General features: G+C 50.6%; 1 protein-coding gene across 1 annotated transcript; it reads right to left on the reverse strand.

Moving 5' to 3' along the window:
• Nucleotides 1-4,840: 4,840 nt before the first annotated feature.
• Nucleotides 4,841-13,217, reverse strand: ACTR1B (ARP1 actin related protein 1 homolog B). The gene is made up of 11 exons (XM_012811052.2): nucleotides 12,968-13,217; nucleotides 10,972-11,036; nucleotides 9,344-9,419; nucleotides 8,129-8,254; nucleotides 7,739-7,863; nucleotides 7,331-7,547; nucleotides 7,110-7,202; nucleotides 6,824-6,998; nucleotides 6,316-6,377; nucleotides 6,015-6,055; nucleotides 4,841-5,815 (listed from the first exon to the last, which is right to left on the reverse strand). The coding sequence occupies exons 1-11, from the start codon at nucleotides 13,013-13,015 to the stop codon at nucleotides 5,713-5,715; spliced, it is 1,131 nt and encodes a 376-aa protein (XP_012666506.1). The 5' UTR covers nucleotides 13,016-13,217; the 3' UTR covers nucleotides 4,841-5,712.

Below are 13,217 nucleotides of genomic sequence, written 5' to 3' on the forward strand. Positions count from 1 at the left end.
AAGAACATTTGATTATTTATAAAAATAAAAATGACTGTTTTATGCTCAGGACATCTGTGTTTTGACTTACTGAGAATAGAATGTTGATTCTGACCATGCTTACATATATCATTTTTTTTTTTTTCGTAGAGACAGAGTCTCACTTTTTCGTCCTCAGTCCTCAGTAGGACTCCTGGGCTTAGGCGATTCTTCTGCCTCAGCCTCCCACATAGCTGGGACTACAGGCGCCCGCCACATTGCCCGGCTATCTGTATTCTCATGATTGGTTCAGATTCTATGTCTAGGGCAAGTGATACTGTACCTTTCTTGGGAGGCACATGATACTGACTTGTCCCACTGCTGATGAGACCTATTTTGGTCACTTGATTAAGCTAATGTTTGCCAAACTTCTCCATTGTGAAGTTGCTCTTTAATTATTAAGTATCTTATGGGCAATACTTTGTGATATCAAAAAATCCTCAACAAACTTCCAATTTATTTATATCAGCATTGATTCATGCTAATTTTATTCAGTGGATTATAATCCATATCTACCATTATTTTTCAATGTTTAGTTTGTTCCAAATTTGGCCAGTGGTTCAAACCTCTTCATGCTGGCTCCTGTGACATGTCTCATCATTCTTTGCGCACTGCTTTTATTTCTTTGGGTACAAAATTTTCCAGGCTCATCTTCCAGGCTGTTAATAAACCCATGAGGCAGATGCTATTATTATCACCCCCATGATAGAGATGGGGAAACCTAGAAAAGGCTCAGGACTAGTAGTTAGCAATTTGTAGTGGCTGGATTGTGAATACAGACCATCTAGCTTCAGAGCCTAAGCTCTAACCCCACCCCCAGTTTTTTATTTTAAAATAATTTTAGAGAAAAGTTGCAAAAATGGTACAGAGTTCCTATATACCTTTGACCCAGTTTCCCCTAATGTTAACACCTGCCATTACTATAGTTATAGTACAGCTATTGAGGCCAAGAAAATAACACTGATTCAGTACTAGTAACTAATCAACAGAACTTATGGGGATTTTGCAGGTTTTCCTGATAAAAGTCTTTTTCCAACACAGTCTCAACGTTGCACTTGGTCTTTGTCTAAATGGCCGGTCACTTTTGAGAAAGAGAACTGATCCATTAATTTGTAGACTGCCTTATTTGGGTTTGCCTCCTGCTTGCTCCTGGTTAGACTGCAGTGATGCAAGAACATCAGAGGTGAAACTGGGCCCTAAGACAATGACTTATTACTGAAGATGTAAACTTTGACCATTCAGTTAAGGTGGTGTCTGCTGGGTTTCTCTACCACAGTGTTTTTCAACCTTTTTTTTTTTTTTTAATCTTATGACACACTTAAACCTATAGTTAAACTTCTGCAGCATACTAATGTTGATCCAAAAAAAAAGTAAAAAAGAATGCTTACTGTGCTTTGAACTTCTTAAAAAATGTAATTGATAATCTTTTTTTTTTTTTGGAGACAGAGCCTCAAGCTATCCCCCTGGGTAGAGTGCCATGGCATCACAGCTCACAGCAACCTCCAACTCCTGGGCTCAAGCGAGTCTCCTGCCTCCGCCTCCCAAGTAGCTGGGACCACAGGTGCCCGCCACGACGCCCGGCCATTTTTTGGTTGCAGCCGTCATTGTTGTTTGGCGGGTCCGGGCTGGGAACTCGAACCCGCCACCTTAGGTGTATGTGGCTGGCGCCTTAGCCGGTTGAGCCACAGGTGCCGAGCCGTAATTGATAATCTTTAAAAAATTTCATGGCACGCCAGTGTGCTGCAGCACACTAGTTGAAAAAAATCACTGGGTTACCATAAAACTAGTATTTTCCTTTTGTAATTAATAAGCATCTTATGGGGAGATACTCTGAGACAATGTAAATATCCTTATTGTTGGCCACTTATTTTCGTATCCATTCTTGCCTACAATTATTACTGTGGTGTTTTCTCAGCAGTGATCTCCCTTTTCCATTATTTCTTTAACTTTTTTTTTTTGAGACAGAGTCTTAAGCTGTCGCCCTGGGTAGAGTGCTGTGGCATCACAGCTTACAGCAACCTTAAACTCTTGGGCTGAAGAGATTCTCTTGCCTCAGCCTCCCAAGTAGCTGGGACTATAGGTGCCCACCACAACGCCCACCTATATTTGACATTAATTGGAATTCTACTGGAAGAGAAGGGAGAGCTGTTACCTCTTCCCCCATGCACGTATTCATATTCACATATTTATTTATGTCAGTATGAGTCACATATTTTATGCTATATCTAATAATTCATTATAGTTTTGAGCATTGGGCACTCCAAGTTGTTCCTGTGTCTGAGACAAATCCCTTCTTTTTTTTTTAAGTTCTTCCTTACTTTATGGTACCACAAGATATTCCAGGCTAAGTTTACATTTTCCCTGTCCCAGGGGAAATGTAATGTGCCTCACTGGGAGGACCAAACCTTTGTTTCTGGGTAGAAGTGGGCTCCATCTGAACCTATGGCCACCTAGCAGCTTAGAAATTGAATGCCATGTCCCTTCACCAGGGAAGAACATAGCCTTTGTGGTATTTATGAAACTACCTACAAGTACAGAATGCATTTTTTCCCAGAATGGTATTTAGAAACCAAGATCTGGGCTCAGCACCTGTGGCTCAAGTGGCTAAGGTGCCAGCCACATACACCTAAGGTGGCGGGTTCGAATCCAGCCCTGGCCTGCCAAACAACGATGGCTGCAACCAAAAAAGAAAAAATCGTCAGGCGTCGTGGCGGGCGCCTGTGGTCCCAGCAACTTGGGAGGAGGCAGGAGACTCGCTTGAGCCCAGGAGTTGGAGGTTGCTGTAAGCTGTGATGCCATGGCACTCTACCCAGGGGGACAGCTTGAGGCTCTGTCTCAAAAAAAAAAGAAACCAAGATCTGAACATGCTCTGTACTCAATAGCTACTGCTATGTCAAGCAGACAGGGCTAGGAAATGCATTTATATATCCTAACCCTGGCACTCAACACACGTTTACTTCAGTATCTGTGTGTATATCAAAACCATGAGTTCACACTACCTCCAACTCCAGCCCAACCCAAGGTTCATTCCAGCTGTACTACCTTCCTCATCTGTAGCTTTCCAACAGTGAGAAATCCAGCCAGAGCCTGGGCTGTCTAGCCATGCTATCCCTACCAAAAGAAGGGTCAGGCAGAATGCTACATTGTGCTTTACCTTAAAAAAGCGATTTTGGGGCACTGGCCCCATATGCCAGAGGTGGCGGGTTCAAACCCAGACCTGGCCAAAAACTGCAAAAAAAAAGCGATTCTGACAGACATAGAGAAGCCCTCTCCCATAAAGAGAATGGCATGAACAGAGGCTAGCAGGCAAAGGACATGACCAAGGGTAAGCGTGATTAATGCAGGGGAGAAAACAGACCTCAAGGGGCCTAAATCAAATGCAACAATGATGGTTCATGAAGGTGATTTTACCAGCATCACATCAATTTAGTTGCATTACCCCAGGCAGTGGAGAACAGAACTGCTTGACATTTTGTAGTAGGTGCCAGAACCAAGGTTATCTTCAGGTGAGTAGGAGAATGTAGCTATAGTCATGAACTAGGGTGGTAATGGCCATAATGTAAAAGGATGGTGAAAATGTGCTGCAGAACCATGGGACCTGGTAATTGACCAAGCGTGGGGGATAAGGCTTTAGGCCAGGATGGCTAGGAGCCAGGGGTCTCATGAACTAAGTCCTGTGGGAAGAGTTGGTCAGGAGGGTACCCTAAGAGTTCTTGGCTCAAATTATTTTCCTCTTGAGGGCAAGTGCCAGTGTAACTGCCCTGTGCCCACAAAGCCTCACAAATTGTCTTGTGCAGATAGGCCTGTTTCAGTACTCTCTCCACTCCTGATCTCCTAAGTTCCAGGCTCTCCCTTGGCCCCTACTGCCTTCAACACAAGGTCTGGTCACCATCCTTCCATGGTTGGCAGCCCATCACCCAAAACACAGCTAACAACCCTCTCAAGGCCTTCTACATGCCAGCCCAACTCCCCTTTTCGGTTTATTGCACACTGTAGCCATAGGACACTGCCTACCCTTCTCTGCAGAGGTACTGGGTGCACACCCTTCTCTCCAACCCTGCTGATCCCGGGCACTTCTTTGAGCTCTTACCTTTGCCTAGAATACCTTCCCCATATCTGGCTAAGCCCTGGGCCCTTGTTAGCCTGCCCCAACTGTTGGGTTAGATGCCTGTCCCTTGCCCCCACAATTCTGTATTGAAATGGCCCAGTTTTCTTAACATAGACCTGGATGTTTGTTGGGGCAAGGATATACCTTGTCTACCACAGGCCCTAAATACCTGGCACCCATCCAGACACACTATATGGTCTCAAATACTTAAGTCAAGGAAGAAAGGAGTACACACTCTCATTTCTCACTACTCTCTTGGGCTCCTCTGCCCTCCTCCCCCTGCTTCTTAGCTTCTTCCTGCCCCCTCCTCCCTCTCTACCCCAGCCTGTCTGAACTGATGAGCCCAAGTCATTGCTGGTGTCTGCCAGCCTTAGCCTTGGCTGAATGGGGCATGCAGAGGTGTCCAACAGAACAAGTGATGCCTCATGCTCCTAAGTCTGTATAGGAAAACACAGATGAAGGCAGCCTTGTTCTCTGCTTCCCCTGGACTGTAGTAAAGGGGGTAAGAGGCTCAGGAATTATGCTCCAGGGTGAGAGCCCAGTCTCCTGAGGTCTCCCGTGCCACGTTGCCCTGTCAACCACCAAAACCCTCATGCTTCTGAGCTAGAGCCTGTGCCACACTGCATTCTCTCTGGTCCTTTCACTGAAAGTCCCCAGAGAAGGATGAGCAAACATCAGCACAAAGAACCACACAAAAACAGAGCCACACATCATGCCTTGTCCATAATTATTACTATAATGATTTACAAAAAAAAAATTTTTTTTCAGGCAACTGTGATAAATTATTGTACATATCTGGAAGAGGGAGGTGGAGTCCTGTCCTTAGCAAAAGTGACACCTCTTTCTTGGGGAGGTGGAGAAGGAAATGTCCCCTGACCTCCTCAGGTCTCACTCTTGATTAAATAAATGGCTTTCCTTTAACAAATGAAGACCATTAACCCTTCCCCATCCAGGGAACTAGGGGTAAAGGGGTGGGAGCAGCAAGTCAATGAAGTGCTTTGAAGGGGAGAGCATGACAACTGGGACCCCTGAACATCTGCTGCCCTGGCTCCAAAGAGTCTGCCCTAGGGCAACATCCCCTTATTGGGGATAGAAGACTACCCAGTACTCAGCCCTATGTCAGAGCTCTGCCCAGGAGAACAGAGTGTGAAAGGGTCTAGGCTGCCCTGTAGGGTCAAGAAGGGGAGGTGGCAATGGATGTGGGAGCTGCTACCCATTCCCCAAGGCTCCTCACACAGGCATCCAGGCACTCTGGGCCTGTAAGCTCCAGGAAGCAGCCCCGAAGAGTAGGAGAAAGGAAGCACAGGCCTAACTGGCTGGCCAAAGGGACACCCAGAACAACCCAACACTGGGCTCCTATGATCCAGCTCAAGACTCCCACCCACGCAGCTAATGTTATTCTGTATGTGTGTGTGTGTATGTGAGAGAGAGAGGGCTGCAGGAGGGCACTCCTGTACCACCTACCCAGGGGGTTCAGGGCATGCAAGGGACCCTAAGCCTAGTATATGAGCCCAGACCAAAAAGGGTTAAGGGCTCTGGCTCCCCCTTCCTCCCATTCTCCCTACATGCTCCACTCTTCTGGGGCACTAGAAGGTTTTGCGATGAATAGCACGGGAGCCATCCTCTTCATATTCCTTTTTGGACACCCACATCTTCTTGAAAGTGTCCAGCGAGGCCAAGATGGAGCCACTGTGAGGATGGAGGGATAGTATACTTGTGGACCTGTTAGCTAAGCCAACTGCCCTCCCTGGGTACTCAGAGCTCCATTTCCCTTACCTGGGAGGGAAATCCACCCACCTCCACCTGGCCTGGCCTGGGTCAACCCTGGGAGAAGTATCCAGGGTAAAATGGTCTCCTCCCAGAGCCCTCCCTTTGAGCCCTGCCATACCCGATCCACGTGGAGTACAGCCGTTCCTGAGGAGCTGAGATCTAGAGGAGACAAGTGGCCACATCAATCCCCAGTCCTCACACACACAGCAGCCACCCTCCCAGCCTAGAGGCATCTTCTCAGAGCCTGAAGCTAGGCAGCCAGGGCAGCAGCTAGGAAGTGTGGGCACAGCCAAATTAGGAGGAGCAGGGCTGGGTGAGCATAGACGCGAGAATAGGTCTAGAGGAGGCATTTGCCCTTCCTCCCTAGGCCAAGGTTGCCCAGCACTTCCATGCCCCATGGGGACTTTCAGGAACCTCACCTTGATTTTGACATCCTTTGGGGCAAGCTTCTTCACTTCACTTAGTAATCGGTCGCCGAAGCCTGTGAACACAAGGCTGGCAAAGCCCAGGAACCATGTCCGTCCTCCTTGCTACTAGCTCCCTGAATCCAACCTTCGGCCCCCTCCCCACCAGCTGCTGCTGTTCCTTTTGGCAGTTCTCCCCATGATTAAGAGAAGGGGCAAGCCACTCCAAGGGAGAAAAGATCCAGCTCCACAGCTGCAGGTGGCCCAGCTTCCTGAGAAAGGCCATGTGAAACAAAATCCCACATCATACCATTCTGCCTGACCCTACTTTCTCACCTGACACCTACAATATGCTCAGAGGAAATAAAATTTAACTTTAAATTTTGGTCTTATAAAAAAAGCTAAGCACTAACAAAAAGCCAATGGAAAATGGTCATATCTCTGGTCTGGGGAGGAGGACATAGTCTCCAAGGGTCCAGCTGCCCTCAGCCTTGTCTTACCACTTCCTCCAAGACCACATTACCTTTGAAAAGCGTTGAGCCACCCGAGAGTACTATGTTGGCAAACAGTGTCCGACGAAGGTCCATGTCGGATTTGTGGATGGCGAAGGCCAGCACCTCATGGAGCCCCTCACTCTCTTCCCCTATCAGGTCTGGCTGGAACAGCAGCTCAGGGGCCCGGAATCGTGCAGGCCCCACCTTGGGAGCACAAATTAGAGGCAGACGGGCACCCCCAGAAAGCCAGGCCTCCTTTTCCTCCAGGAAATTCTAGCCTCTCTCCCATCCCCCATGCCAGGCCTGGACACTTACATCAAGTGTGCTGCCATCTGGCAAGGTGTACTGCACCTTCTCTGTCTCCAAGGCCTCATCCTTCTGTGGGTTGATGGACAGGTAGCAGGCTCGCTATAGAGAGCAGGAGTGTAACCCTCAGAAGGCTGGAGCTAGGACTCCCACCGCCCAGTGCCCAAAATTGTTCCCACCTCTGCTTTACCCACCCCAGGTCATCTCCATGCCCGTCTGCCCCTTGTCACCTCTTTGATAGTCCGGACAACCTCAAATTCAGCCGAGGTGTGAAAGTCGACCCCTTCCTTACGCAGCAGCAGCCGGAGATAGCGGGAGACATCACGGCCAGCAATGTCCACCCGCATGATGGAATGTGGCATGGCAAAGCCCTCATAGATGGGGACTGCATGAGTGACCCCGTCCCCCGAGTCTAAAACCACTCCTGTCGTGCGTCCTGTTGCGTACCTGTCACCAGGTCAGCATGCCTCACCTCAGCCACTGAGGCACGGGGACCTCCTCACCCCAGAAGGGACCCTGGGACTTGACAGACTCCCTAAAGGAACAGTTATCAAGCAGCTGTTTCTCCAGAGAAGCCAGATGCCCAAGTAGGAGCAGAGGATGGGGACTCAGGAGCCCAGGGTTTAGGGAGCACTCACAGACTGAGCACGGCCTGCATGGAGATGAACAGAGCTGGCACATTGAAGGTCTCAAAGAACACCTCCGCTGCCTTCTCCCGGTTCTTACTTGGGTTGAGTGGGGCCTCCGTAAGAAGAACAGGATGCTATGACAGATACGAGTGTTGTGGGCACACACAAAGGCAACATTCTAGACCCCTGCTGTGAGCACAGGCAGATGTGGCCTCTCCTTCTTGAGGGCACCACCCTGTTGTTTGCCAGCAGTTACTCTTCCAAAGAGCCAGCTCTTTCTGGGAAATTTTGCCTGGCTATGTATGTACACCAGATACACAGTGAAAAGGCACATTCCCCTCTCAATGTGTAGGGAGCAAATGTGGGCGCCTGACCAGAAAGAGAGCAGAGGTGCCATACCTCCTCGGAGAAGGTCTGTAGCTGATCTTTGGAGTAGACGTATTGCCAGATGCGCTCCATGTCGTTCCAGTCTCGCACCACACCATGTTCCATGGGGTAGCGGATGGCCAGCAGCCCCCGGTGCTCCTGGGGAGGGGATGGGAAGGCCAGGTGTGGACCAGGGCCCTCACCCAGCTGGTGCTTTACACCCTTCTGGAAACTGCCCCCCAACTGTCCTGACTAGAACCACCTGCTCACTGGGGGTCCTCAGGCTCCTCAGTGGGACCTGAACTCAGCACAGGCTCATCTGTCCAGCAGCTCTCAAGAGACAAGCTGGCTTCAGCTGGTACGGACCAGAGAGGGCAACAACGCCCCCACCCCTACCCCACAGCAAGTGCCTCACTCCTCCACTCTCACTGCGCATGCTCTCCCCATCCTTTCCCCAGATACGCCAGCCTCCACCCAACCAATTCCTGTTAGTGCCAGTACCTTTTCCTGTCTGATCCCACGCGGCCCCTCCTGTGGTCACCTGTGTCCACCACCCCTCCCCCCACCCAGCTCTTCAGCTGGTCCTTGACAGCCTCCTGCACCCATATGCTGCCTTTGCCTGCATTATGAGGTTCCCCAGGTGCACTTTTTCTTGCTGAACACAACTTAGCTCCTCTCATCCACTTTGATTCCTAGTGAACTAAGAGCCCTACATCTGTGCCCCCAGTTTAGGCTTCCCCTCTCTCCAGGCCCAGAACTGTGCCTCTCACCCCAGCAGTGTTCCCCAGGTGCCCAAAGTACACTGCCGAGCTTGGTTGGGTATTCTCCCCCACACCCTCGCCCACTCCTTCTAAGGCTGTGATCTGGCCCTGCAGCTCCTACCCAGGTCACCACAGCTAGAGCATGAGAGGCCATCCCCATGACCCTGTCAGAGCTATCAGCAAGTCTGGGCGATTCTGATTCTTTAATCACTTTTGAATCAGTTCTTTCCTCTGTAGCTTCCAAATACCTTCTAAAAGACAGGACATGATGAGGTCTACCCAGGCTCCCCACAACCAAAACCATCACCCCTCTCCGCAAAGAGAAAGTGCACATGGCAGCACTTCACAGCTGGTATGTGATGGAGGAGGGGACCAAGAGGGCACTTACAGACAGAGACCCAAGAAGAGAGCCCTCTGTCTGCTTGCCCGTGGTCACTCCTGTGACTAAGGACCCAAACCCAGGGAAAGGTAGACTCCAAGGTGTTACCTCTGCTTTCGGTCCAATGAAGAGGTCCCCCTCCAGGGCTCCAGCCATTACTCGCATGTGCTTAGGCCGCCCAACACTGTGAGGACAGATAAAGTCAGTGAAGTGGGCAGGGGCCATGCCTGAGCTTGTGTCCAAGTAAACCAAAGTTCAACTCCAACGGTCCAGAGGGTAACTGTCCTCTAAAGCACCAGGACATGACCATGAGGTACAAGTTGGAACTAGGGCCTGTGAGAAATGAACCTACAGAGTGGGCCTTGTCAGGACAGGAGGCTTGGGGCCAGAAGGACAATATCCCTCCCAGAAAGGGCTGAATGTCTAGGGCTGAATGTCTAGGGCTAGAATCCCAGTCTCCATGACCAGCCCTGGCAGAGGGTCAGCCTCCTACAGCCACAATGATTCAGCCCATGCTCTTGACTTTAGTGGGGCAGATTGTCCTCACACTCAGCAGGCAGAGGGAGAATGGCCCTAGGAAGCCAGGGCAAGGCTCCCTTACATAGCAGATGCTGTCCCTTCCCACTGCCAGGGCTACTGGAACACAGAGCTGGTTCTTGGAAACTGTAGGATCTGATGAGCTACCACTCCAAAATTTCACTCATGCTCCCCACACATCAGCAGGAACCTTTCATTACACCCACATAGAATTTAAAGAGGAAAGTGGAAGCTAAGGTGCTCCATGCTGGCTCTGCCCACCAATCAGGCCTGGGGCCCTCAATATACCAAGACAGTCACTCTGGGGCCTTGGGGGTCTTCCTCTGCCCCTCCCCCCACCCAGGTCAATAATTCCAAAACCTCCAGGATTTGGGAAGAGGCACTCCTCAGGGCTAGGCTAGCCTAAGAAGCATTCTAGAGTCTTTCTGAGTTTGTACTTCCCTCTTATTTCTGCCACCACCAGCACCATCCAGGGAAAGACCTCCCTTGACTGAAACAAAAATTTTTTTTTTTTTGAGACAGAACCTCAAGCTATCGCCTTGGGTGAAGTGCCATGGCATCACAGCTCACAGCAACCTCCACCTCCTGGGCTCAAGCAAGTCTCCTGCCTCAGCCTCCCAAGTAGCTGGGACCTTAGGCACCCGCCACAATGCCCGACTATTTTTTGGTTGCAGCCATCATTGTTGTTTGGCGGGCCTGGACTGGGGATTCGAACCCGCCACCTTAGGTGTATGTGGCTGGCGCCTTAGGCGCTTAAGCCACAGGCGCAAAACATTTTCTAGAGTCTGAAAATAAATAAGCCCTGAAAAGAAAACAAAAACATTTCTAGGGAAGAAGGGGTGGCTGGGAGTTACCTATATAACTCCCCATTTGTTCTGCTCCAAGTGTAGGGCTCCCTTTGGAGATACCTCCCTATTATTACTCTGCAGCTGCTACCACACCCCATCCCTGGGGGAATGCAGGCTGCTTCTCTGCTTGCTCAAGGAGAGACCAAAATGAGAGACCCCAAAGAGGAAGAGGAAAGCCAGAGCCCCTGCCTTGCCCTTTCAGAGCTCTCTTGGTCATATAAACCTCACAAGTTGGTGCTTTCCCTTTCAGGTAGTGACAAGAGATGTCCTCAAAGATAGCTGTGATGCAGGGCCAATGTTCTCAAAGGAAGCAAACAAAAGGGTTAGGGCTGCTGCCTGAGCAACACTTACTAGTTCGGGAAACAGTATTTGGGAATCTGGTCTCCTGCAAAGCCAGCCTTGATCACTCCTGAACCCTGCAAGGAAAAACAATGCTTAGCTCCCAGTATTGACCTCCAGATGAAGATATAGCCCTGCAGTATGGCTGCAGGCTGGCTGCAGCTGGCTCCCCCTCCATGGCATGCAGGGAATGCAGCCAGAAGACAAGATCATTTATTTATAAGCATACCAGTGGTTCAAAACTGGAGGCAATTTTGCATCCCCTAGCCCTGGGAACATTTGGCAAAGTCTGGCAACTGGTGAGGGAGGTATGTGGGACGGTGCTACTGGTATCTAGTGGTAGAAGCCAGGGATACTGTTATAATGCACAGGCCAGACTCCACGACCAATAATTATCCAGCCCAGAATGTCAATAACACACAGATTGAGAAACCATGAAGTACATTCTCTACACGCTCAAGGGCCAGGTCCAGGCAGGAGGATTTCATGGCTCAGAAGGCAGTGAGAAGAAACCCCTCAAAATGTATTTTTTTTTCCCTAACAGCTCTCCCCTCTACTTGACTCCAACAGACATGGACCACATATAGGGCCTTCTGAGGAAGACCACTGGGTGCATGGGACAATTGGTTCCTTTCCTCTAGTGGCTAGAGAATGACTTGGTTCTGTCACTGCTCCTGCCTGGAAGCTGCACTTAGGATCCCCTAAATAATCTGGTATTTTGAAACTTCCCACCCAGAGAAGGAACCAGTTTCTCAATCCCCCTTCTTCCAATCTTCATCACAACCCTCCAGGTCTTCAACAATAATAAACACCTTCAAACACCTTCAAGTTACAGAGGCACCAAGCAGCTGCCCTCTGAAGTCATAAGCCTGTTGATAGGCCTACATGAATTACTTGCCCACCAAGAAAGGAAAGAGCCTGGTCCTTCTTGTAGCCTGGAGACCTCGTATGATAGCACATCCCCAAACCCAGTTTTAGTACCCTTATTAAAAATCCCCTTCTATGACTCAAGTGAGCCCACATGGGTACTCCAAAAAAGAAAGCCATCCAGGGACCTCACAGGGTCATGTGGGAGGGAGATAAATCCCAGAAAGAGCAGAAGTGAGTCATTATCAAACCCCCACAAGGCAAACACCCAGTTAGGGCCAAATCCATAAACACTCCCCCATGCTCCCCACCCCCCAGCCCTTATCTTCTTCCCGTATCAGGGGTCTGAGGCCAGAAATCCACCCAAGGCAGCTGAAAGTAGGTCCAGCCCCAGTGCTGAAGGACAAGGCCACAAGAAGCCAGACATCTTTCATCTGAGGTTTCCAGACAATTACCCCAAACTGCTTGTCAATCTAGGAAGAGTAGCTCTGAACTCTATACACTGTCCTGCTGGGTGTGGAATTTTCTGCTCAGCACAGGGAGCAATTCAGAAGAGAGCCAAAGTAGCCAAAAGGCCAACCTAGTGGTGGGGGACATGTGGCTAGCAGAGAGTAACTTGCATTTTTTGCCTCAAGGTGCAGCTCCCTGGGATGTGCTGCTGTTGAGATCACCAGGACAACCCCCTCCAAAAGATGGGGCCAATACTGTGCAAAAAGACAAATGCAAATCCCAACTCCACCAGGCAGTTATAGAGCCAGGGCCAAAGGAAAGGCAAAGGAGCTGGGGTCAAAACCTGCCTAGCGACTCCACTCTCAACCGAGAAAGGAAGTGTCTCTGGCCTGAAACACAAGTGCACACTAATTGGCCCTAATGCCACTCCAGGTTTCCTGAACTTTCCCTCCCTGTTTGTGAAGGACTAAGGGAACAGGCTCCGTAATGCTGGCGAGGGGGCTGGCGTGAAGGCCAGGGGTCCAGGGCCAGGTGGTTGCGCTAGCTCTTGGGAAACCGAGCAGGCTAGCTAGCGCCAGCAGATCAGCAGTGAGCGGAGGATGAGACAGGCGGGCGGGGGGTTCCTCCCCGCGCCGCCGCGTGCGCCCCCGGGGGCGGAGCGCCCGCCCTCCCCCTGGCTGCCGGGCCTCACGTTGTCGATGACCACGGGCTGGTTGGCGATGATGTCGTAGGACTCCATGGCCGGGCCGGGCCGGCCCTGCCCAGCAGGCGGGCTGCAGGAAAGACCGGCGGGTGGGTGGACAGGGACAGCCGCCGCTACAGACGCGGCGCCGCGCCCCTCCCACCCTGAACGTGCAGCCTACGCGGGCCCGGAGAGGTTTTCTGGAGGACCGACCCCGCAGCCAATCACCGCTCCCACCTGGCCGGACTGACTCAGGGCG

This window comes from Otolemur garnettii, unplaced genomic scaffold, assembly GCF_000181295.1.
Source record: "Otolemur garnettii isolate 467f Iridium unplaced genomic scaffold, OtoGar3 scaffold00148, whole genome shotgun sequence".
Taxonomy (NCBI): Eukaryota; Metazoa; Chordata; class Mammalia; order Primates; family Galagidae; genus Otolemur; species Otolemur garnettii.

Bases quoted from the DNA above. Each gene is read 5' to 3' on its own strand.
- ACTR1B (XM_012811052.2), bottom strand. From the start codon at position 13,015: ATGGAGTCCTACGACATCATCGCCAACCAGCCCGTGGTCATCGACAAC. The intron at 7,203-7,330 runs GTGACAAGGGGC...TGCTCTCTATAG, and splicing joins TTGTCCGGACTATCAAAGAG to CGAGCCTGCTACCTGTCCAT. The intron at 6,378-6,823 runs GTAATGTGGTCT...TTGTGTTCACAG, and splicing joins TGGCTCAACGCTTTTCAAAG to GCTTCGGCGACCGATTACTA.